The sequence below is a fragment of the Nymphalis io genome, chromosome 7, assembly GCF_905147045.1.
Source record: "Nymphalis io chromosome 7, ilAglIoxx1.1, whole genome shotgun sequence".
Taxonomy (NCBI): Eukaryota; Metazoa; Arthropoda; class Insecta; order Lepidoptera; family Nymphalidae; genus Nymphalis; species Nymphalis io.
The window spans coordinates 11,547,301-11,575,117 of record NC_065894.1 but is presented as its reverse complement, the minus strand read 5'-3'; the positions used below and the strand labels follow the sequence as shown (position 1 = coordinate 11,575,117).

Sequence of the window (27,817 nt, the reverse complement as noted above, 5' to 3'; positions counted from 1 at the left end):
GCTGACAACCAAAGCAAAACAGTCGGTGCGCGACCATCTTGTCAAAACTGGAGTCAGTGACAACAAATAAATATTTTAAAATGTCCTAAATCGCTTGTAATGACTTAACGATAGTTCTGTATCTAATAAAGTATAGTGTATAATTGATTTATGTGCTGTTTTCGCCACTGTTACTATACATTTCGTTCAAATATTCGGGTTTGTGTTGCGTCAAATGACGTCATGAGTGTGATACACGTATTGCTGCCGAGTTCGTAAGTATTTTCTTTTATACCTCTATTAATTTAATAAATCGATGGCTAATTGTGAATATATAAGTCTTAGGCCAATGCTAGTTTCATTCATGATTCGTAGGGAAATCGCTTTTCGAGCGCAGGAACCCTCCATACTGAACGAGAAGTTGGCATCTTATTATGCCCTTGAAAATTATGCAGCAGAAATCACATCGTCGCTGGGCCAATTGACTGATTAGAGTTACCATCACTTTCTATCGATATCATGGGAATTGAATTCATCCATTTATCATGAATTCAGGACGACATTCCGCTTGGCAACTAAAAAACGAAAACGGCACGCACTTGACTAAAAATGGAACGCTCTCGACTCATAGAAAGTATTGTTTTGTATAAAACATTCAATATTGTTGCTAACGATGATATTTGTGAAAACGGGCGAGGATTTACGATGAAAACGTTGACTATTTATATTTTAATGAACGTTAAATAACTTCGTACCGTCATGCAATAGCGTTTTAACATACATCTATAGAATTTAATTATGGACGTTGTTTTTTTTCTGTTATTGTAGCGTCATACAAGTACATATATGTAACATCTTGCCTTTGTGGGCGTAATCCTCCAAATACAATTAGAATAACAACTCATTAGTGTCGACTGTCGAAGTTATCTCCTAGCAATCATGAAATTATTTAATGTAAGAATCACAGATAAACAAATCGTGGGTTATTTTTTTCCGTAAAGCGATAAGTAGGTACTTAAGTAAATATATAATATTATAATTAATGATTCGTTCAATATTAACGGGTATAATTGATAAAGTAACGATTGAACAAATTCCTGTTATATTGTTGAACAAAATTAATTTTATACTTTTTATTTTAACGATTTTATTTCGCGACTATTTTTAATCTGTATCCATGCATTGCGATAGTTATATACATTTTTATTGGTCACGTGTCTCAATATGGCGGTGCTTACAACGGATATGAATATTTTACAGGTGCCATCCGCTATTAACATGATTACCGTCCTTATTGCTGTATTTAATAAAGCTTATATATCTCCTTTATTTTCATAGATTTTGCGATTAATATATAAAGTTAAATGATGTATATAGCTCAACTGCTTCGATGTAAAATGGCTTGTGTATTTCTTATACCGGCACACCTAACTATTGATATAATTTTTGTGTTATATAAATCGAAAAATATAGAAAAATGTCACGTCCAAATCACCTCCTGTAAATTAAAATAAATCTCACAGCTGAGTTTTAATAATTGCTATCCATTTTATGTAATTAAAGTCTTAACAAAAAATATCATACACAATTCACTTGGGTGTATCGATTTATTTATTATCTGTGTATATATGTATTATATGGCGGATACGTATAATCAAATTGATTTAAACAACAACTAACCTATAATTTGTATGATTTATCAAAATAGTAGTTCTATCCCCGCTTCGATTTTTAACACATTATAATAAATTTACTTCAATTATATTAAAAGATATGAATAATATTGGATTAATAATCATATATCATATATTCCGATCACCATTTTTTTTTGTATTGTTAAGTATATTAAAATAATACTTCCTTAAATCTTTTCGTAACATATTTCCTATTATTATTTTGAATGCCGTATGATATTTAATTTTTTTTCCTGTTTAACTTAAATAATGTAAAACTTAAATTGGCTTAAGTTTAAAAATTTTTTACCTGATTTTTACAACATGATGAAATATTAATAAATAATAACAGACGACAGAGAGTGTATTATAACTTAAAAAGAAAAGAAAAATAATTTATTAAATATGACCTCCGTTTTGGTCTATTGTTTGCCGTGCACGGTCTACTCCGGTGCTTATTATTACGATGATCATCTAATATTCTACAAAGATCACTCGAAGTACGGCGACGGTACTTGAATAATATATTGTGGTGGTAGGGCTTTGTGCAAGCTCGTCTGGGTAGGTACCACCCACTCATCAGATATTCTACCGCAAAACAGCAATACTTAATATTGTTGTGTTCCGGTTTGAAGGGTGAGTGAGCCAGTGTAATGACAGGCACAAGGGACATCAAATCTTAGTTCCCAAGGTTGGTGGCGCATTGGTGATGTAAGCAATGGTTAACATTTCTTACAATGCTAATGTCTAAGGGCGTTTGGTGACCACTTACCATCAGGTGGCCCATATGCTCGTCCGCCTTCCTATTCTATAAAAAAAAAAAAAAAATTGTTTTGGCTTTACTTTAATCCAACTTCGAATTTTGTTAATTTGATTCACCCTTAAGTGCTGTAGGCTTACCCTCAATATTTTCGATTGATAGTTGACCTTGAACTTAGTTGTTGTAAGTTAGAAATTAAATAATTTAAAGCTGTGTATGGGTATTACATGTATCTTTTAAATCTTAGCCCAGAGCTCGTTTCTGAATTTATTCCGAAATATGTATGTAGCTTTATTTATTTAAGTTTTTTTTTTTTTTAAATTGGCTACTAGGACTAGATTATGAACAAACTGAACTGTTGTTGCTATAATATTTTGTGAAACAAATTACACATATACACATACATACACACATGAAAACACACACATACCTACACACTCCACACTAATATACAGTATTAAATAATTATTAATCACTTATTTTTATTTACATAGAACGATATGACACTAAAAAATATGAGAGAGGACACTGATTTCTGTAATACAGGTCTTTGAGCCTAACTCAGAAATCAGGGACTTCATTATACTTTGTAACTTTGTATGTGAATAAAGATTATTTATTATTATTATTATTATTATATTTTGTTCACAAAACTGCATAAATTCAAGGTATTTTTTAATGAGGCAACATAACCTATAAAGATATCAACATCGTATCCAATGTTATTTGAACAAGTATTAGTGAATTTATATACTTTTGTTTGTTCTAGCGAATGGTAAATGAACGGTTTTACGATAAATACTGTAAGAACAAAATCGCAACTCACTGTATAAAACCTTCGTGAAATGTCGAAAGATATGCGACATTGACCATAATAGTTATATTTCAAAAACACACGCATCAAAATGGTATATCATGAGTCGATTGTGAACATTTGATGTATGGGTAATTAAGTGAGTTCTTACTGAAGAGCACTGCTGAATCTAATGCATAGAAATCGTTCTAGGATTATCTTTGAACCCGAACACTTGAAACTGTTAACTGTTAAAATAAGATGTCCATTTTATCAGCCCTCCAACTTCTTTAAAGGCCGGCAACGTACTTGCAAGCCCTCGGGTGTTGCTAGTATCCATGGGCGGTTGTAGTCACTTCCCATCCCCCCCGGTTACATTAAAAAAAATCCTATCAACCTAATCACACTCAAACATTTCGTTTTGTTCTATTTTATATGCTTATGTCTATAATCTGACGTGTAAAAAAATCTAAGGATAATGACTAAGTACATCGTAATTGCATTCAATGTTCAGTATCCTATTAGTATATAATTTACGTACACAATCGAGATCATACCGCAAACCAACATGATTTCATACCGATTCCCTCGTAGTCAGTGTAATAATAGACACGTGAATCCCAACATCTGAGATCTCGAGGTCAGTTACTTATATCAGATATCTGCTGAACTCTAGCAATGTCAGTGTCTAGACACAGGTGACCGGCAGTGGCATGGAGATTTGCCCCCCGTGCCCCTTTAGAAATGTAGCCCTTAGGGAAAACACGTCACTGTGCATAACATAACATAACCAAAACCTAATTATATTGTAGCCAACATATTATTCATTCAGAGCGTTCAGCTCAAATTCAGATATCTCCGTATAACGGCTTGTATAAATTCATTCGGCTACCCAGTTATTTCTCTGTTGTGTCATCGCCAGTTCTCGTTTAATCACCAACATCAAAATTTAACCTTTTACAAAGTACTGCTGTGTACTGTGTTCTAGATTAGAAGGTGAAATTTTTTAAATTACTTGAAATTATAAAACGACTACATTCAACAACCGTACTTTTATATATTTAGTTATTTAGCTATTTTTCAGTTTACACTTCTGAGAATTTTGAAAGATCTCTTCAAAGGATTGTTTTACTAATATTATAAGGCTTTTGAACAAACTTCGAAGCCATTAATAATTTTAACAGTGATCAATTACAATCAAAGCGTTTGGTTTATTAAATTGTTGTCACCCTTCCGCTTAATTATACCATAATTTTAATACCATAATTTTAATAAAAATACATCTATTAAATAAGTGATTGTCAGTAATACCATTGGTTCTACCTTATATATACTAGCATACATAAGCGCTTTAAGCGCGGCTTCGCTCTCGTCTTAATTCAGAATTGTTCTTTCTTCAAAAATTAAGGATTTTCATACAAACTGGTATCCGTTTTATCCACTACCATAGGGATTATGATTTTCAAAAATCCTTCCTCATTGCTAACCTACTTATTAAATGCAAATTTTCATGGTGTCAGCCCCAGTAGTTTGGGCTGTGCGTTGTTATTCTTTTAATATTAGTCAGTCAGTTACTCTTTTAATAGATTACCATGTTAAATGGGGGAATCCCATTTAGAAACTGTATCTTAATATAACTCGTCACTGGTTCATTAACCAACATTCAACAATAGCATCAAATGTTCCATGTGAAAATTTGGCATTGAGAACAACAATTACGTGTAAAACACTTGGATTCAATTATTCGAATCAATATGGAGAGACAATTTATCAACAGATGTTGTCTGACTGTTCATTTAATTACACAACCTCATTATGACATTGAAAACAAGCCTTAATATTATTATTGGTTACTTTTATTGTATACTTCATGAACCGGTTTCAATAAATGAAAACTACTTTATCATTTTATCTTTTTACTTTATAGGTAGGCGGATGGGCAGATAGTAACATTAATTAAATAATTTCACTAATTCGATTCAAATGCAAAATCTTTATTCCATATAGAAGCGTTACACTTGTTTATTGATTGACGAAAGTTTACCATCGGCGATAGAAACTCACAGGAATTATATACTTTATCTCAACGAAAATTCGGTTTAAAATTGATTAAATAATTCATAATGACTTGTTTCATTTATAATTCAATTTTCAATTTTGATACATCGTTCCTTGCACTACGATAGTCTTGTATCTCATCTCATGGTTTATGATTTTGATGTTATTTCAGTTGGTATTTTATCAGATACATTTCAAAGACATTTCCGCTCTCATTCCTCCTTTATATATTAAATACTTGCGTTCAATTCGATTGTCAACGCTTGCTTATTAGGTTTCCCACAAGTACTCTTAATTACATTCAATTTAGCTCTTTTGCTATTTCATCGGAATTTAATTTATATTAAGAATTAACATAAATGCATACTACAATAAAAAAGTGTCTACCGACTCAATTGCTTTATTTTATAATTAAATTATTTTATTTTTCAATTTGCCAGCCAATAATAGCCCTTCCATTCAAATTAAATGAAATCAAAATGTACTTTATTCAGAAGGCACGTTTGAATCATCATTGAACAAAACTTAAATATAAAAATATTACCGGTTCGGAATGTGAAATCTTACGAGAAGAACTGACAAGGTACTCAGTAGTTACTCTTTTTCATCAACCAAAAAATGTACATGTAATAATCATATAATAATAATAATGTCCTCCAGACCACAGCGGTCAATCTCAAGAGAGATTAGCCAACTGCGCAGGAGATATTATAGTGCACAAGTGTAGGCAAACACAGGTGCACTCTCTATTCCCTCACTCTCATAATCCGATGGGACGGCAATCCGACACGACCGGAAAGAGTTCAGGCGCAGGACCAACGGCTTTACGTGCTTTCCGAGGTACGGGAGTGTACACACTTCCAACTTCCAGACTCCGGGATACTACTGAGAATTTTCTGACAGAAAAGTCCAATAACTTTTTTTTGGCTCGACCTGGGAATTGAACCCAGGACCTCCGGGTATGCGGCCTTACATCAAGCCACTAGATCAACGAGGCAGTCGATGTAATCATATACAATTATATTAAAGTATACTGTATGAACATCAACAAATAGTAACTAAGCTTTTGTATCATTTATATAATACTGTACAGCAAGTCTTATTTATAAAAAATAAACACGAGTTTAAAATTTAATAATAGGTAAATTTAAAACGATCTACAGAATTTTTTAGCTTCATGTTATAAAATTTAATTAATTTCTTACTGTTTTTAAAGTTCGAAGCCGAACAGCCCAATCACTAAACGTAAAGTATATAGGGTTTTTATTTTAAAAATACATACGTGTTATCTTGTTTTCCTTCATAAGCTATTTAATGGTAGCATTGACTGCAACGAATTAATTTCATCTTTAAATATTCATATTCCGTCTCGTTTGCCCCAACTTAGCGCCTACAACTTCTTTCAAATACCCACATTTAAAACTAACCTCGGACATATCTGGTACGGCTCGAATATGTAGACAATACAATGAACTCGCAAAAAGCAACAACTTGGATATTGCCGTTAATCTAAGTAAATATAAAAAATATCTTAGGCAATGTTTAAAATAAAGTTCGTTCGTTCATTAATTTATTCTATTTGTATTACTTTTTTTTTTAGCTTTTCAAATTTTATTCCTAAATTTTAGTCAATTAACATAAGAAGTTTTGTGTTTTGTTTTAGTTGTTTACTTCGTATCATTTTAAATTTCATGTGTCATGTGTCTTCCTTGTTGGAGATCCTAGTATAATAAGATAAAATAAAATTTAATATTAATTTAGAAAAGAAAGATTAAAAGTATATCCTAAGCCTTTTAAGATGTGTAAGTAAATCTAAGTTTAATATTTTTAACCTTAAAATTACCATATGTAGAATGTAGTTATGTGTATATCAGAATTAATATTTGTTTATTGCGGTTAAAGTTCACACAGACAAACGGTAGACAAGTGGAAGGGCTTTGTGAAAATCCGTCTGTGTAGGTACCACCCACTCATCAGATATTCTAGATGTCTGATAAGTTTGAATGATGAGTGAGTCAGTGTAACTACAACCACAAGGGACATAACATATTCGTGCCCAAGGTTGGTGGCGCATTGGCGATGTAAGCGATGGTTAACATTTCTTACAATGCCAATGTCTATGAACGGTGGTGACCACTTAACATCAGGTGGCCCATTTGTCCGTCCGCCTACCTTGTATATGTTATATAAACATATTGTGAAAGTTAAATTGTAAAGATAATAATTTAAATGGTTTTATAAATTTCAATCATTGATAAACTAAACGTGATTTATTAGTATTTTACCATTTCTTATCATATAAAACTTCACAATCGTATATTGTTTAATTAAAACCGATAGTAAAACACATATTTATTTAATATATCAGACTCACGTTGATAAACAAACTAAAGCGAAGGATTATATTTAATTGAATACAAAAATAACTCGGATAGTTCCAAGGTAATTTGTAGGTCGAACTAAAATAAGAATTACCTACAGAATTCAATTCAACGCTATTGCGCGAAAAAAAAAAAAAAAAGTACTGACCATGTCTAGTGAGTGACCTTTAGATACATTGTGCCCTCTTTTTGCACTAAAATAAGCTTTTAAATACATGATAATATTATGTGATAGTACATTTAATACATACTGTAATATGACGTTACCAAGTGTTTTATAAAGCCTTTAACTTGAATGAAGAGTATTTTGATTTTTCAACTAGACATTCTACAGATTCGTTTGTGAAGCCAGTCAACCTATTTTACTCTCATAACGCGTCGACATTATAAAAAAAAAGATAGAATATATATTTTCGGTTAAAAGAAGAGGCCTTTATTGCCATCTTTAAAAATAAATATTTTTTTATATACATATACATTAATAACATAACAAATTCGCTAAAATATATGTTATTATTAGGCCCACTTTTTATAATTTTCTTCCACATTACAGTTTAAGTAAAATTTGTAAGCCTTGAATTATGCCAATAATAATTGCGAAATTAACTGTAATTCTTAGTACGTTTTATTTCTATCCTATACCAACCTAGATATACATACCGCGTTGTATGTTATATTCATCTATGAAATAATAAGTGTATAACCGCTAAATATAATATAATTATTGTCGATAAAACTTCCGATTCAGAGAAATGTCGGGCGGCGAACTGTTTTACCGAATAATTTTAAAACGGGTATTCCCTGCAGTGTAAACTTGAAAAACAGTTAATCAATTGGTCTATTATTGCATTATTACGAGTAGATTCTTTTGTGTTTGAACGATATACCTCGAACGGACTGTTTGACCCACGGATGTTAAACTGAGTATGTCCAGGGTTGTGCTTTATTACTGTTATAATAATGACGATTATGTTTGTACGATTAGGTAAATATTTTTCTTTTACTGACAGCACAAAGCTTTATAATTTTATCTTAGATGGTATTTATACATTTAAAAAGAAACCGATAGCGTGTGTAATTTATTATAGATATATATATAGCGAGATTACTCGCTGACGCTCGACTCAAATGAGGTATTTTTTTATTGGTGGATAGGCTTGCGCTTGTCAACAATAATGTCTAGAAGTCAATGACGAGGTCTTGAAGCACGCTTGTCCATTGGAGATAGGCTTATTTACAATCCATGGGTGTTTAAGTAGGTATGAGTCATATCTATACATTTTATTTTTAAATAGCCGATATAGCCATTAACAGAATTTTTAAAATAATTTCTTATGTATGCTTTATTTTAGCATGCATTCTCAATGAAAAACACAAGCAAAACTTTTTGTTAAAAATAACACGCAATGCCCGGCCCCAATCAAAAATGTAATGCAAACAAACGCATTAATTTATAAAGAATGACGGCCTTATGTTGCTTAGCGACTGTTTAGTTAAACATTGATCTCTCCCTTTCTGTCATTATTGATTTGACATTTGAAAGAAGAAGACAGCATTATTTAACTAATCACTCGCTAAACAACGTTTATAAGTAAGGCTGTTGAGTTGATAAAAGATAAATTTGAGATGAAAAGCGCGTCTTACAAATCAATTGGCAATACTGACAACAAAAATCGAATCCGCATCGAATTTTCACGTGCTAAATTTGTTTATAATTCATCTTGTACTTGGAGCTAAAAACGTCAGGATGGAGCAAATAAATTGGATAAAAGATAAACTTATTAATCCGTGGAGTAGCGTTGAGGAACAAGTTACAATCCTGATATTGAACAAGAGATTTTTCTTCCCATCGCTGTGATATTCGCGGATTACTATCAAGTTACTTTTCAAAGTAGTTATTAAATGTTCGCTTCACTAGATTTAAATAAGCTGAAGTATATTAGTTTCGGTCATTATTTTAAACAAGGAATACTTTAAATCCATTTAATTCTATTTGCCAAGTTTTATTTCATAACGTCGTCGTTTGAGTGTAATGGCGTGACAAAGTATCTTTCTTTATATTCTTTGCAAGACAAGTAATTAGGACTGAATACATCACAATTCGTCCAAATGTACGTATGTCTTGCAATATTATAACGTCATGAATAATTGTAATTACATTGCTATTGATGTACTAGATATAGTCTTAGTGAATATAATTGTACCCAGATAAACATTTCTATTAAATATTCCTATCTAGGTAATTTAAACGGCATTTCTAAATATAACCTATCAAGATTTATCTCAAAATCAAAATCTCAAGATACACTATTCAAGTGAGTTCCTTAAAAGCTAAAGCTGATCATCCCGGAGCTTAGCAGCTTTTGTTTTTGGAAATTTTACAAAAATCGATTCCAAAAAAAGTTATCACCACCGATAATATACGTAGAGAAACTCAATAGATACACTTTTCAATCATTTAAATATAAAACGCAGAATATATAAAAAAAATACGGGAATAAAACCCGATGATAATAGTTCTAATCTTGTGCATTTTTTATCTTCACTTTTCCTTTCAACAGTTGTCTGATTAAATAAAGTAATCAGTTGATGACCTACTTTCTTTGGTTCAGCGACGATGTGATGTTGTGGGTGAAAAAGGTGTTATAATGTCGTTAGATGTGAGTGATTCACTATGAAAACAGATGAGTTCTTCCCGTGATAAGGTTATTGTGCAATCTTTGGCATTAGGGACATAGCGTCCTTCCTTGAAAGGGCATTGACCGTGTTGTTATAAGGCTTTGTGTATGGCCCGTGACTGTGAAGGGTGTTTCAATGTCATTAGCATGTGCTACCTTAACTATGAACAGACGGGCTTTTCTAATAACAGACACTAGGGCACATTTTACCACATAGTTCCAGTATTCGACATATTACCTCATGGTTTAAGGAACATTAATACTGTTATTGAAGCAATAGTTTACTGTTTACAATGTACATATAGGCATCATCTTTCATATATATGAAAGCTATATATAGCTACTATTACCTGGGCCATTTGATTTTTGAACAGAAAATGATATTAACAGTGAGTTGGATCTTACCATACTGATTATTTTATCGAATGCAGATTCTGAAGATCCAGGATCCAGGAAAGTTTTATTTTTGGATTTTTCCGTGAAGAAAACCTCGAAGGTACAGCCGTTAGTCAAATAGCCATTCCATCGGATTATGAGGGCATTGAGTGCATCTTTTCTAGCGCACACACTCTGACTGTTCTATTTAAAAATACGCACTTACAAACCAATTCTAAGACATATATTGACAGGATCAAAAATTCGGTTTTGAAAGATATCGACATCGATTTCTCAGAGTAGCTAATCGATCAAACTTTTGTTTTGATTGCTGCTTGAATATAATTAGAATCACTGGAGCAAAAGAAAATAAATCGAATTATTGAACTCTTTATATTTGCTTTGTTTACAATATTTGATTTGAAATTACTAATCGAATACGTGTTGTTTTGAAATAAAAATAACTTCGTAATATGGTTTTGCTTCAAAGGTTGGTTGAAATTGTGCGAGTCTGAACAAAGGCATATCCTCCTAAGAGCTTCCAAAGAGTGAAACGTCAAAATGAACTTCTTAAGGTAGAATCAGAGAGTTCTTTTTTCGTTTATTTCCATATTTTATTTTGCTCTTCGGCTCAAATTGACATTTCAATTGATAAACAATAAAAATGAAACAAAAGTGAACCGATCCAATAACGTCGGATATTGGCATTCGGCATAGAAGTGAATATTCACTCGAGCGAACGTTCTTAAGAGTGAATGTGTCTGATATCACCTAACCTTTAGATATGTCAAACGATAAGAAAGCAACAAATATTCAACCAACTCATGGAAAATAAAAAGGCATTTATGTACAAAACTTTACATAACGTTAAAATCACGTCAATGTCATTCTCAACGATTGTTTTCACAAACATTTGCTCATTAAAATTTCATTATTACCTATTTATAGGCGAGTGCCAAAAAAGTGATCTAATTATAAGCGTGTTGACGAAAATTTACAATAACAAACATATATCTTGTCGTTATAACGCTTTCTTATTATGTAAAATATCATTTGCTCGCCTTTATCCCATTTAATTATTTATTTGCGGTTGCAATATGTATTAACCTCATGTAAATACAACACTACCAGGTTATAGTTTTGCTACTGTTCTGATGTTTACGTGCATTTATCGCTGGCCTGGTGATGCTGGAGGCGGTTCGACCTCACATTGATCGCAGGGCAGCATAGTGAATTATCTTTTTAAGTTAAAGATACCTTCGTTGCGAAGCATCGCCGACACTACTGCTCGTCGCTACAATATTAACACACACACGATTGTGACTTGGGGACGATGGTGACGTAGGTCTGCTTTTATAACTAGTTAGAATGTCTAAGCACGGAAACAGCGTTACGTCTTTTGCCGCCTCGTAGGATACCGTGCGTTATCATCGTATAATGCGGATGTCTTTGCTCCGCTGCAAACTCGGGATCTTAGTTTTGTAGTGGATGCCCGATAGTGTATAATTCCAGGTGCGCCATAGACGCCCTTCGATCACACGATACCAGCATAGAAGCGGCATTGTCTTATTAAACCTTATATTAATTTCAGCCTTTAGATATTTTTTTTCAATTGAATCAATATTTCTGTCCCAATAAAACGAAAAGCGTATGTAATAAATGTAGAAAATAGCCCAAATGATCATGTCACTGTCGACTTTTCGTTGAGCTATTCCAGAACTAAATTCGATATTTACTCGTACATTCAAATTATAAATGAACGGACTGCTTGTTATAACTGATATATGTTAACCTAGCCTGAATACCACAGCGAGTGATAACTGTTAACCGGTTTCCTCTTCGATAAAATAACCAAAAGTTTTTGTAGTTATTTACTAATTTATTATTCGAATTGTTAAATTTAACTCGTAATATAAGTAATGTTTTTTCCTTGACTATATTAAAGACATTTTTTTCTTTTTGTGCGCCTTTTTTAAGTTAATAAAACCTATTTGGTTTAGATATTATTTGAGTTGTATTTTCGTATTGAAATAATCGATTGATTTTCGTCAAAGTTATATACTTATTACATATGTGAGTTTGTTTACATACACGTTGTCAAGTGTACAGAAAAGGATAAGGGGTACCTAATACCTTCCGACATCACACTCGAGCGGAAATTAGAAGGTATATAAAGGGTATATGTAAATAGGCGAGTTTAATAATCGTTATACTTGCGAAAAAAAATACTATACGCAAAGGTAATCTGCTAAAGTGACCTCTTCCATTCATGTGGCCCACTTACCAACCTGCCTATCTAATAAAATAAAAAATAAAAACTAAATTCCATTTTTGAAATAACTTTAAATCGTTATCCAGCTATAGAATGTTTTAAATAAACATCCAGGCTTTGCCTTGATAGCTTATGATAGATTAAATATTTATTCCAATCAATCGTATACATTCGGCTTAAATTTCGCTATCCGCGCCAACTTAAATCACTTAAGCCAACGTTAACAGGAATTATATTACGAGACCTTTAAATGAAATATTTATATAAACATTCATATTTTAAAAACAAATCTGCATCATTTAGGAAAAAAATATTAACAAATTAATCATTCTAAAAATGAAAGAAAGCCTAAACAAAATGTTCGATTTATTTTCAATTTTGATTAATTATTAATTTAATAATTATTTATGTTACCGTACTAACCGTAACAGCCTGTGTATGTCCCACTGCTGGGCTAAAGGCCTCCACACCTCTTTTTGAGGAGAAGGTTTGGAGCTTATTCTTATGTTTGTTACTAATTATTAATTAATGCATTTATGTAAAACTATAGATATATTTTTGCTTGACTATCAAAAACTAAGTAATATACACTAGCTTACACCAGCTCAAACGGAATGTTATATCCCCACCACATTTTAATAGAACAAAAAGCGTGTGACCTTCTCATGTTTCGCACACTAATATCAATCGTAAGACTTATTGACAACGAAAACAAACCTTGAAAACGGATCTGAGTGACCTTATGTATACGATCGTTGCCTAGAAACAAAGGTACGGCTAGTTGCCTGAATAAATGGCGATCTTTTAAGAATATTATGTAAGAACAAACTTGAAACTCACCGTAGAAATCGTGTAATATCAGAAAGTGATGTACGATACAGTAACAACCTGTTAATGTCCCACTGCTGGGCTAAGGCCTCCTCTCCCTTTTAAGGAGAAGGTTTGGAGCTTATTCCACCACGCTGCTCCAGCGTGGTGGAATAAGCTCCAAACCTTATCGTACGTAGCCGAGATGGCCTAGTGGTTAGAACGCGTGAATCTTAACCGATGATCGTGGGTTCAAACCCAGGCAAGCACCACTGAATTTTCATGTGCTTAATTTGTGTTTATAATTCATCTCGTGCTTGACGGTGAAGGAAAACATCGTGAGGAAACCTGCATGTGTCTGATTTCATTAAAATTCTGCCACGTGTGTATTCTACCAACCCGCATTGGAGCAGCGTGGTGGAATAAGCTCCAAACCTTCTCCTCAAAAAAAAAAAAAATAGGGAAGGAGGCCTTAGCCCAGCAGTGGGACATTAACAGGCTGTTACTGTTACTGTTACAATAAGTAATATACAACAATAGCCAAATTATATAAACCTTTTTATTTATTTGAAATAACCTGGAGGCGATCGTTTAATTCCAAATAACCTATAAATAAATTAAAATAAAATATCACCGTAGACGTTTTTAAAGAGATTTTCTTTGTGTTAGAAATAATATAGCTCTTAGTATTCCAGAGGAGTGGAATGAATATCTAACGAAAAGTGATTCCATTCTAAGTGCTTAATACGATAATCATAATAATATTATACTTTTGTTCGTTATTTTTTCTCTGTTTTCACGCGAAAACTACTAATGCGATTTATCTATAGAATAATTGTATTATTTCAGTTTATATATTTAGAACGGATATAGGCTATTATGTGTTCATATGTTGATTTCGATATTTATTTCATTATGTCAACGTGGTGGGAGAGAAAATTACATTAAATATTTTTAAATCTCCAGAAAGAGTATTGAAATGTCAGTGACAGCTAAATTCAGCTTTTTTTATACATGTCAGTTTCTATTTACAAAATAGAGAAAAACAGCGTCAACTTTAGTTTCAGTTATTTATCGCAAAGTAATAATTATTATCAATATAAATAACATTAAACGTTAAACGTTTCTTAAAGATAAATATTGCCGTAAACACTTTGCAATCTGAACCAGTAGTTTTAGATACTACGAGATACTTGACTTTACTGAAAATACTACTGAAAATACTGAAAATTATGATACAAAACAAGTATACAGCCTAAATAAAAGTAGCATACAACTTTTGCGATCTTATCGTTAGACATAGAGATCTCTTCCAGGCAACCAACGGTGTAAGTAATAACTCATAGGACATGAGGTAAGTTGTGCTTTAATAATAAATAAAATAATATTAATATATAATTAAAACAAAGTAATAAATAAATGTAAATATAAAATACACATATTATATATCATTAAATAAATTATATTATCAATACATATAAAATTAGAAGTATATAATATAAATAAATACTATATACAATAAGAACGAATAAAAACGATAAGTCCTCAATCATAACATTAAAAAAAAAAAACAAAAAAAAAAGATATTATTGCTGATAAGGCATTTGCGATAAAAAGTTATCTTTTACAGGTTTTTAAAAAAAATATATATAAATGAACGCGTGGAAAAATAACCAGGGCGTGTTGTACGATGCATTAACACAGTACGGGCGAATAAATCGCTTAGCGATTGTTTATATGCCATTGATTTAAAATAACACGAGATAAAATCATTATTTTACAAAATAAAAATCAGGTCAAATCAGTCGGGTCGGGGAGCTAGTCATATATAAACATATAAAATTTAATGTGATTATTTACATTACGCATAGTAAGTTCATCTGTAGTACTGTCTGAGCTCATTAGTCCAATATGGACTGTAGACATTGTTTGATGATGGTTTGAGATTTAAAAACGGTAGACAACCGAACGGCGATACATATATTTATTTTATATGCAGAAGATTTAATAAAGTCAGCGGCCGTGCTTGAATATTAATTTACAGAATTACGCACCGTGAGAAGCCACCTTTTGACTTTTAGTAGTTCAATATAAAAATGTTTTTATTATTTTACATTTATTGCAAAAATATAACCGTTATTATTATTATTGTAATTTGATTTTTATACTCATTTCCTGTTTGGCAGTGTCTATTTAAATATCGTGAGGAAACCAAAAAATGAGTTGTGGAATAAGTTCCAAGCTTTCTCCTCTAAAAAATAGGAGGCCTTAGACTACCAATGGGACATTTACAGGATGGAACATTACATTTGCTTTAAAAAATGAATAAAATAAACTAGATATGAATAAAACGATTGGCGGAAAGACAACTTTCTTTTCCCTTTATAGAAAATTCGCTATGCAGTCATTGTTTGTTACTTCAATTTTGACTGTGTCCCCTTTTACTATTGTTTTTTTCTAGAGTTAGGCGGACGAGCATATGGGCCACCTGATGGTAAGTGGTCACCAACGCCCATAGACATTGGCATTGTAAAAAATGTTAACCATCGCTTACATCACCAATGCGCCACCAACCTTGTGAACTAAAATGTTTTGTATGTAACTCACCCTTTAAACCGGAACAAAACAATACCAAGTACTGCTGTGTTGCGGTAAAATAACTGATGTGTGGGTGGTACCTACCAAGACGAGCTTGCACAAAATTCTACCACCAAGTAAATATAAAAAATTAAATTAAATTATTTTGACTTTAAGTTTCAATGGAGGGTAACAATAAAAGTTTTGTGATATTTTATTTTTGGTATCATATATATCAAATACTATTTACTTTTTGTATTTATATAGTATCTCTTTTATAAAATAGCGGACGGAGAAATGGGCTATTTGGTGACATTGGTGCTGTAAGAAATATAAACCACCACATTCTTACATCGCCAATTCTCCACCAACCTTAGGAACTAAGATGTTATGTCCCTTGTGCCTGTAGCTACTGCTGCTTGACGGTATATGTGATGAGTGAATTGTACCTACCAGGACGGGCTAGCACAAAATCGTATCGACAAGTAAATTATTGTTTATTTAATTAGTTTGGTACATAGAAGATTAAATATGTTTTTTTAATTAAACGACACTCCGTATAGATACTAATTACATGTAGCCGAGAATAGCCCAGTGGTAAGAACGCGTGAATCTTAACCGATGATCGTGGGTTCAAACCCGGGCTAGCACCACTGAATTTTCATATGCTTAATTTGTGATTGCTTAATTTTTAATTCATCTCGTGCTTTATAATGAAGGAAAACATCGTGAGGAAACCTGCATGTGTCTAAGTTCACTGAAATTCTGCCAAATGTGTATTCCACCAACCTGCACTAGAGCAGCGTGGTGGAATAAGCTCCAAACCTCCTCGAAAAAGGGAGAGGAGGCCTTTAGCCCAGCATTCACAATTACATGTATACGAATTTAATTTGTGAAAACCAAATTTTAAACCTTAATAATTCTTAAGTCTTATTCATCTTCACTCTTAATAAAAGCGTTCCTCAAGAATTGATCCATCAAATGCAAAAATAATTGTTCAATCCAGACAGTTCCAGATTAGTGCGTTCGAACAGAAAACAAACAAATTCTTCATTTTTATTATTTTTATATATAATATGATTATAATAGTATTCATGGGGAAAATAAATTGTTTTATTCACAAGGATAATTTAAAAGAGCTGCGTCATTTTTTTACCATTAACCTTGTCCCATTAAACTTAACCTCTAAATATCGATGTCTGGTGGTTTTTGAGTTGCAGTGGCCGGAATTCTTGCTGTTGTCTGGGTGGTGAATGGGATTATCCTTCATGTTACGTATTCTATCAGAGCCGTGTACACGCGTATTTTGATTTTTAACAATTTTTGGATACCATTTATTGAATTTAACTTACATAATAATAACAGTAACATACATACTGAGTTACTTTTGCATTTATAATATTAGTATAGATATTCACGGAAAAAAAAACTGACTACCTCGTTGGTCTAGTGGCTTGATGTAAGGCCGCAGACTCGGAGGCCCTGGGTTCAATTCCCAGGTCGGGCCAATAGAAAGATATTGGGTTTTTCTGTCAGGAAATTCTCAGTAGCAGCAAGGAGTCTGGAAGTTGGAAGTGTGCACACTCCCGTGCTTCGGAAAGCACGTAAAGGCGTTGGTCCTGCGCCTGAACTCTTTCCGGTCGTGTCGGATTGCCGTCATCGTCATCGAATTATGAGAGTTCGGGAATAGAGAGTGCACCTGTGTTTGCGGCGCACACACTTATGCACTATAATATCTCCTGCGTAGTTGGCTAATCTCTCTTGATAATCTTCTGAGTTCCTTAACGATTCCTCATGATTTACGAAAACTGTTTTGAAAATTTTTCAAAAAGGCTGCGTAAAGTTGCATAATATTTCATGTCAAAAAGTTGTATCTGCATGTTAAAGTCCACGCGCATACGCAAACAATATACATTGTAAAGCAATTCAGCGCAATAGCAAGGTCGATACAATTTTCTAATGCCGATCAAATTGCAGCGACCATTTCAAAGATAATATGTATATCAATCGGAATCAATTAATGGATATCCTGAGCTAGGACATGAGGAAGTACATGAACAATTATATTTTAATTAACTTTAAAGATAATTTATTATTACTGTATACATTTTTAGCTTACCATTTATTTGGAGCGGCTTAGGCAAAGAATTAATATACAAAAATAATAAATAAAAAACCGTTTTATTTTAATACAGTTGCTATGTTATAGATTTGTTTTTCCTGCTCTCGTTTTTTTTTTCTTTGTCTATCCTCTCTTTCTAAGTGATTTATAAGTATTTTTTTACTTAAAGGAGAATAAAAAAGGAATCAATCATCAGTTTTATATAACGTTAAAACATATGAATCGTAACCGAATGTACAGATATATCAGCTTAGAGACGTTTTTGCATTTATGATAGTGTAACACACAGTTACCAAAACCGTAATAAACCAATTTGCGCCAGCTACCACGTGCCTCGACTTCTCGTAAAAACAGCGTTAGAAGTGTCATTTCGTCTATCATTATTTTCCTACTAATTAGTAATACATAATAAAATATATAGGGGAAAGTGAAAATTTACGTCGCAAAAAATATTTCATGAATACGAATGCTAATGAAATGTTTGTTTATTGAAGAGGAAAAGTAATTACAGGGTAGAGATGAAGCCTTAGATACAATATCAGAACGAATTATCATTAAGATACGTATTTATAGGATGAAAGAGAAGATGAGGATGATTACGAAATGTCTGGAGTTGAAGAAATACATTATAAAAAATCATGTTTAATATGTATTGTATTATTTGTCAATTTATATATCTGCCGATGGCGTACCACTACAAACGCAAAAACGTCTCCAAACTGATTTAACTGTATATGTCCAATTTGTTGTTTATAATTCAACTCGTGCTCAGCGGTGAAGGAAACGTCGTGAGTTTTCTTTGGCTTAATCTGTGTTTATAATTTATTTCGTGCTTGGCGGTGTAGGATCGCAAGGAAGTCAGTATTATCGGATGAAATTTTGATACATGTACGTATATTACCTGTAAATATTCTAATATTGGGTTAAGGCCTCTTCCCTTTAAGAGATGAAGGCACGGAGGAAAAAGCTCCAAACCTTCTCGAGAGGAAAGCCAAAGGGAGTTATCCTGTTCTGCTGTAGCTAAAGATTTCCCCATACAATCTCATCGTCAGTCACACAAAAAGATACTTTATATATCCAAACTAAAGTGAACAGGGCTTCAATCAAAATTCATAACAGGTCATAACAAGTATTCGTTTCATTTATCGTCTCGTTAAGAGTTCGTCGCGGCCTTGACCAAAAAGCGAAGTGTGTCGAGGCGCGGGCCATCGGCCCTCGAAAGTGAAAACAGCGCACGCGCAGCGGGACGCACCTTACTTCGGGACCGGTTGATACTCGCGTTGACTATGGACTTTTCGAGTTACAACTTTTTCACGTTAACAGTTTTTAATAAAAACTAAATTCAAATATCGAATACTATAATTTTCACAGGAGAAAGATTTATTTTATTCCTACACTACAAATCTAATCAAATCATGGCCCTAATTATCACGTAAACTGTTGTGTGTCAAAAGGATACCACTCAGTAAAGCTACTCAGTAAAACCAGTGCTGTATTTATAACACAGCACTGGTTTTCAACTGGACCCTGTAACGCAAAATCAAAACAAACTATTTTGCAAACAATAACAGATAACAAATATCTATATTCATATATAACTAGCTTCCGCCTATGTGGCACCTATATCATTTTCTGTACCACTGACAACGTGTATGGAAAATTTCAAGATGAGTAGTTAAGACGTGACAGCGTAACAAATAAATACACACTCACTTTCGAAATTCTAATATTAGTTAAGATATAGGAAACAAACCTTTGATAAATTTTATTGTACATTATATACAGTCAATAGACTCCATATTATTTAAATCGTTATACCATAGCCGTAGTTTTTGAGTGCGCTCTTCAAAATTATGATACTATCTGACATTACATAATACAATAATGTTAAACACTAATTTCTCTTTGTCAATCATCATTGATTTTATATTCGATAGAAGAAGACAACATTATTCAATCACCTCCTAATAAATAGTGATTTAAAATAAAAAAATTTAAAAATCATAATAACACAAAACATTCCTAATATTATATTTACATTGTTCTTTTTATTGTCATTGTTTGAAATGTTATCAGTATGCTATCGTTATCACAGTGATTGTATTTTCTTTGCCATGAACAAATTTCATCACGTCATAAAACTTGGGGTCGTTGACTCGATGCTTAGATTGCAATTTCAATTGTATAGTCCTTTAGCCTATTCCAACCACGGGATGAATAAAGGCAAATAAACAAATTTGACATTGAATTGACGCGATATCATTGGTCGTGATCTAGAAATAATCTATGGTAATTGTCGGTGAAGTTTTTATATAAATAAATGAATGTGCATTAATGCATGTTATTGCTTTTTTTTAATTGAAATTGATAATTTTAAAGACTACTAATTGCACTTAGAACTGATAGCCATTTTGGATTCTTTATCTTATATTAATTCTGTTAATAATTTAAATAACTTCGTAATTTTGTCTGATTCTAAAAGTGCCTTGCAGCATTTGGCTCGAGGCACCTCGACTTATCGAGATACACCGATCGTCTTTGCTGTAATGGATTCTATCCTTAAATTGAAAAAAATTAGTAAGAATGTAATCTTGCAATGGATACCTGCTATTTATATCGGTCTACCTGGAAATGAAATTGTTCACGCATTAGCCAAACAAGCAACCATCGAAGGAATTTTAGCTTATTATAACCCTCATTTTACAGACATTCTATATGAAACTAAACTTCGATGCAAACATCTATGGAAAAAGTTTTTTGACGAGCGTTCTCTGACTAAAGGCATCTGGTATAAAACAATCCAACCAGAACCTTCAGGGTATATTTGGATAGATGGAGCCAAAATGAGCAGGTGTGATATTGTGACAGCCTTTCGACTTCGGTCGGAACACATCCCGTTAAATAAATTTGCTTATATGATGGGTAAGACAACATCACCAAATTGCGATGAATGCGGTATAGTTGAAGATGCTGTTAATAATCAGGGAGTGTGTTCGGAACGAAGCCGAAAGGTTAGAATTTTTGCATAAGTTTAATTTTACGTATGAAGTAGGTTTTTATAATAGTGTACTTTCAGCTCCGTCTTCGGACGCATCTAAAGCATTACTTAAAATAGTAACTAAAGGTATTAAATGTAGATAACAAAATCTGATAGGTATATTATAGTAGTTACTATAATTATTTTTTAAAATTGTATAGCAAAAGAGAAATATGTATACTACATATTATATGATATGATATGAGTAAATATGAGGGTGACATTTTCTTGTTAGAAAAAAAACCCTCTTTAAAATTAACAAAGAATAAAAAAAAGACTTTTAATTCCATTACTTGACTTGCACTTACACATAACAAAAGATTCAAAATATGTTTGTCTATGTAATAATACGTAATAGTAAAGAGAATGAACAAACAGATAATAACAAGGCGATGGCTGTGTAGGTGGGTGTTTTGCCGATCGATTGATGTGCTGTAACTTGTAGGGTTGGCACACACGATTATTATAGGACATGACGCCTTATATCCAATGATTATTGTGGATTGTTGATGGAGGAAGCAGCTTTGTCGTCTAGGAGTAAAGTTGGTCACCGTTTTTTTATTTATGTATCTAAAAAAGGGAAGGCAGCGCAACGCGCAAGAGCAAGACATTAGCACACTAAGAAATAGTAACCATCCTTTTCATTCCTTGTGCCTGTAGTTACACTGGCTCACTGACTCTTCGAATAGTTATGGTATGTGATGAGTAGTTGATACTTAACCAAGTGAACTAACCATCAAGTATAACTACTGGTTGTTCCTTCTTGAAATCAAAAGTGCGAGTTATGAGATGTGTTCGTAGCTTATAAGGCTGCGGATCCTAAACTCGTGTATGCAGAGTCGGACCTATAAAAAAAATAAGTTTCTCAGTAACATCCTGGACCCTGGAGTCAAATCAAATAAAAATTAAATTATAATTTAAAAATATAAACGTTCGTCCAATACGTCACTTCCTCCGACGTATATAGTTTAAATTAGCTCGTTATAATAAGTCCTGCTCAATTGAATAACATTAATGTTTACTAGTTTCCGCCTGCGGCTTCGTAAGGGAGGCAAGGGCATATTTTAGTACCCTGAGTACCTGTAATCCCTGTATGTAAAATTTCATGACGATCTCTCGAATATTTAAGCCGTGAAAGCGTAGCAAATATATGAACAAACAAACTCACTTTTGAATTTATAATATTAGTAAGCGTTACCATACTAATATATTTTTATAGAAGATTTTTTAAAGTGTCACAATTCTGTATATTCTGTTACATAGATATTTGTAGTGTAGGGTGTGGCGCCGAGGGTATCGGGATATATGAAACTCACGAAGACCAAACAATAACTGCGTTTTATTCAAATAAGATTATGAATATATAATATTTTTACATATACTTATATCTACAAATCACGTCCCCTCGTTAAAAATAAAAAAATAAAAATTTATAATAGATACACGTATAATTAGTTGAACGCTGTGTCGATATACGAGAGCGACATATTTCAGTTTTTATCAGGAAGCTATTAAAACACAAGTTTATTATCGTCCGTAGATATTATTAACTCTTGCAAAATACCGGTACATCATATTAGTCATAATTTATACATAGATTGTTTGAGGTATTCGTGTGTGATTTGTAATAACGCAGCATGTCATCATTTGGAGTTATTTTACAAATTATACTTCACTAGCGCTTGTATGTGGAACAATACGGAAGTTATATTGACATGAAAATTAACTGATAGGCTTTTTCTCAACATGACAATGGATGGTGATTCAATGATATATATTTATAAATAATACATAATAGTTATTAAGTTTTTAAGGTCTGACATATGGACTGTTAAAATTTACATGAATAAATCAATTTTAATATTTCCATTATGTTTTTTTTTTAAGTTCTTACTATTAATTTAATTCTTTTATCATCAGATAATACAACATGCAAGATCAGGACGTCGATGGTGAGCCGGCGCACCACGCGCGTCGGCCTATGAACGCCTTCCTTATATTCTGCAAACGACACCGGAGCGTCGTGCGCGATAAATACCCGAACTTGGAAAACAGGTAAAAAATAATTATATACCTCATTCGCTGATATGCCAAAGTGTGAATGAAAAGGCGATACAAGACTAACATTAAATTTTGTTAGCGACAAATGTTTCCTTAAATTTTGTTAATTGGCACGATCTTTAAGCAATTTATTACTCCAGTTTGAGATAATTAGTTGTATAGTATTTCTTTTTTTTCTGTATGTAATCAATTTCCAATAAAACATTTACAGATCTATAACAAAAATTCTTGGCGAGTGGTGGGCCAATTTGGACAAAGAAGAGAAAGCTTGCTACACAGGTCTTGCTAAACAGGTATATGATTTGAATATTTTAACTAATTAATATTGTTTTGAATTAAGAAACTAATCATGCTAATAAATTTTCCAGTACAAAGACGCGTTCTTCAGCGCCAATCCAGACTTCAAATGGTACAAGTTGCCCGCACCACCTTTACGCACTCTCTCCTCGCGTCCTCGAGAATCCACTGAAAAAAATATAGAGCCCCTCAACAACGAATATCCGGAAAATGAATTAGAAAAAACAAATAACAATTCTACTAAATACGACTACAACAAAAAGTCAAATGACAATGGCTCCGAGATTGATATAAAACCTTTGTCGATGTTCACGCCTGGCAAGTTAGCGGACGAAGCTCAAATGGGAGGACTCAGTAGCCTCCTAGCTACTAAGACTGAAGTTCAAACTCCAAACCCCTACTACTCACCTCCTTCTTATAAATTTAACGCGATCTCATCTCCAATCGAATACAGATCTCAAAACACTGTAGACCGTACGAAATCCAACAGGGAAGACAGTATACGGGAATTACAGAATGCTCTCACTGAAACAACTAAAATGTTTGAAGATGATTTCGAAGGGAAAGAAAAGCATCGCTATGCTGCAGCTAACGAGCCCGAAATCAACCAAGAAATTATCGACCATATGGTTGATAAACCGTGTTTTAAGGAGGAAGAAGGGTGTCAGAAAAGTTTGTCAGAGGAAGACGAAAAGAATTCGAAATCCGACAGATCGTGCAAGGGGAAGAGGTATCAGGAGTTTATGGCTGTTGGGGGACTGCTAATGAATAAGAGGCAGAGGAGAGACGGCACCGACGGTAATCCAGACGAGGACTACAACGCTTCTTGTAGTTGCGATCCTGGATCGTCACTCGAGGAAACGAAAGTAACTGAAGATTTGAAAAATAGCTCCCTAAACGACACGTCCGTCGATATCGAAATTAAGGAGGAACATAGCGACACGCCCGATCCAGACAATAATGCAAACAAAACATTCAAGGCTGCTGACTTTGATTTAGACGCTAAAATTAAAGCGCTACCCTCCCTTAGCTTAGAAAAGTTTCAGCAGAAGAAACGCGACAACAAGCGCAAAAAGAAAACGATAAATCTTAAACCAAAAGCACTCGAATCGTCACAGATAATAAACTCCGTTTTGCGTCCAGTATTGGAAGAAAGGCGCGACACAGCCGAGAATTGGCGGGAAACCGTCATCGGTAGCCAGAAGCGTAAACCAAGGAAAATAAGTATTACAAGGCTCGAGATCAACAGCTTAGTATCGAGCATGGGCATGAACGGTGGCAATAAAATTAGTCCAGAGATAAAAATAGCCACCGAGGCTCCGTGCACCGTCGTACACAGCATGGAGATATGCAACCAGACGCCCAGCAACGTGGACCTGTTCGCGCTCGCCACGCTGGCCGAGGTCGCCGCCAACACGTCCAAGATCGAGGACACGGAGTTCAACGCCAAAGCGAACGGTGACAACGCTTCCCAGGTATAAGATACCATCACAACTAGCCTTAATGAGATATTCCAAAAATTATTTACTTTATAATCAGATAATACATATTTATATATAGATCTACTTTTACATTGTACGCATAAAGATTAATATGATTGTACACTTTTAATTGTAGTTTTTATAAATTAGAGATAGAATTTATTTATATTACTGATAACATAGAGAATTATATGTATACTAGGTTGAATTTGACGTTTTAGGCTGATATGAACTGCTTTTTAGAAATAAAAAATGGTGATAGAATATTTAATGTTACAATTTATCACAGAAATAAAAAAAGCATAATCTATTTACGTGTAATTTTGAAACAAAAAGTATATATATATATATATATATGATTAACTTAATGCGATGTACAGAATATCTTCTTTATCAAATTGTCAATTAATGAAAATTTGTTTATAAAAAGAATATACTGTATATCAAGCCACTCATCACAATATATTTGTTTTTTAAAATGCCAAAAAAATAAGTCATACATATAAATTGAATATATTTTTTAACCTCATTATGTATAAAGTTAGATTATTCAAGTCGCCTTAATACATTAGTATAGAACATTATAAGACACCACATGCATAGACTGCATTGCATTTTGGAGGTGAACAGCATATATTGTTTATAGCATTGCTATGTGCAATTGTAATTTATATATATATATAATATATTTGAGGCATTTTCACTAATGTGATTTATAAACAAAAAAAAAAGCATATGATCGTTAGTTTCATATTTATATCATTATATTGATATTATGTGTGGAGTAAAATTGTTAATCAATATTATATAAACGTAAGTAGCTCTAAAGGCTAAACGTCATTATTGTGGGTCAAACCCCCAATATATCCCTTTGTGATAACTTTCAAGTAGTTTTAGCAGAAAAAAACAATGAATTTTTTTCCTTTTATTTTATCGTTTCTCTATCACTCGTTAATCTGTCAAATAATCCTCTTAAAAAAATCTCTTTCGACGCAACATAAGAAAGTAATGTCCCCAATTAGGTACCTGAGGTTTGTCGGAAATTTTTTTCATGAATTTCACTATTAAAAAAAAAATCATTGCATCTTTTTTTATTTAAGCTATTTTTAATAAACTATAATTTTACACCGTTCGTAGTTTAGTTATTAATTTTTTTGTGGAACAGTGTTTCTCAAATTTTGTTCATGTTTTTCTCTTTTTTTTTTAATTTTGATGTATTTATTTAAGGCTTCTGTGATTCTAAACGTTACATAGAAATTTAAAAACAGAATGTTAATGGTGCGAAGCGTTTGTCGATGGTCTAGTCTAGAATAGTATTTTAAAGAAATAATCAAGTACTAAATTCGGAAAGTGCACTTATATTATTTAAAGTAACAAACGACGACATAAGCCATAACGTGACATGCTCACCCAAAGACCAAATGTATTTAGTATAGACAAGCTAGGCTGTAGGATTACCATACATGTAAAAAAATAATTAGTATATAAAGATATAGTATATGAATTTTAACTACTTGTATTACAAGTTAAATGATTTGGCATTCCGAAATTACGGATTTTATCCTCTTTTTTTTAAGTATAGTAAGATAAAATTTTTGTTGTTAGTTCTTCGGTAAACTAAAAACTATTGTTGATTTTTTATTATTATTTTATAATATAGTTCTATTTATTGTTGAGTTCTCGGTTAAAGTGGCGAGCTTCGGTGGTTCCTTAATGAGATTTATCGGTGTTCTGCATGGGTTTGGGATAGTTAACATAAATACCATTCATCTTATGAATATAATTTTTGCCTTGTCGAAATCAGAGCCTTATTTTAAAATAGTAGGGTTAAGATATATATTACGAAGGGGCCATACACGGAAGGTAAATCAAATACGTATAAATAAATTTTCAATATGTATATATATATAAATTTTTTAAACAAAAATTATAGAGCTTACATTTTAATTCTCGTTAACATAATGTCTGTGGAGTGGTAAAATAATGGTGCTGGCAGATCTGCGTTATTTTAAGGAATGTTCTTCGTTCTGTAGCGTCCTACGGCGAAGGTTAGAGATTATAGTCAAATTATTTTTTAAGATGTAAAACTAAATAGTTGCAAATTTAATTGTGTTTTTAAATATACAAAACACTTTAAATAAAACGATCATTTCATTCTAAGCACAATGATTTGCAACGATATCTTTTTTATCAAGTTTTATCGGACTATGTATTAATATATATATCATAAATTTTAAAAACGAAATAGTTCGATTTAAATTGTGAATATTTTTTTTTTTTTTTTTGTAGATATTTAATGTTTTAATTGTTTTGAGAAACACTGGTCTTTATTTGTTGTAGGGCATAATAAGTCGGCACCCAAAGTGTTAAGTTGGTTCCAAAGTGTTTGTTGAATGTTTTGTTACACGCCAATGCGGTTAAATATATATCCCTTTATGTAGTAATAAAGTTTATTCATATTAACAA

The 27,817-nt window shown here is 32.6% G+C and overlaps 1 protein-coding gene across 1 annotated transcript; it reads left to right on the top strand.

Annotated features, from left to right (window-relative positions):
• On the top strand, positions 1 to 27,817 carry LOC126769476 (uncharacterized). The gene is made up of 4 exons (XM_050488321.1): positions 1 to 254; positions 23,433 to 23,567; positions 23,785 to 23,866; positions 23,942 to 27,817. The coding sequence occupies exons 2-4, from the start codon at positions 23,443 to 23,445 to the stop codon at positions 25,349 to 25,351; spliced, it is 1,617 nt and encodes a 538-aa protein (XP_050344278.1). The 5' UTR covers positions 1 to 254; positions 23,433 to 23,442; the 3' UTR covers positions 25,352 to 27,817.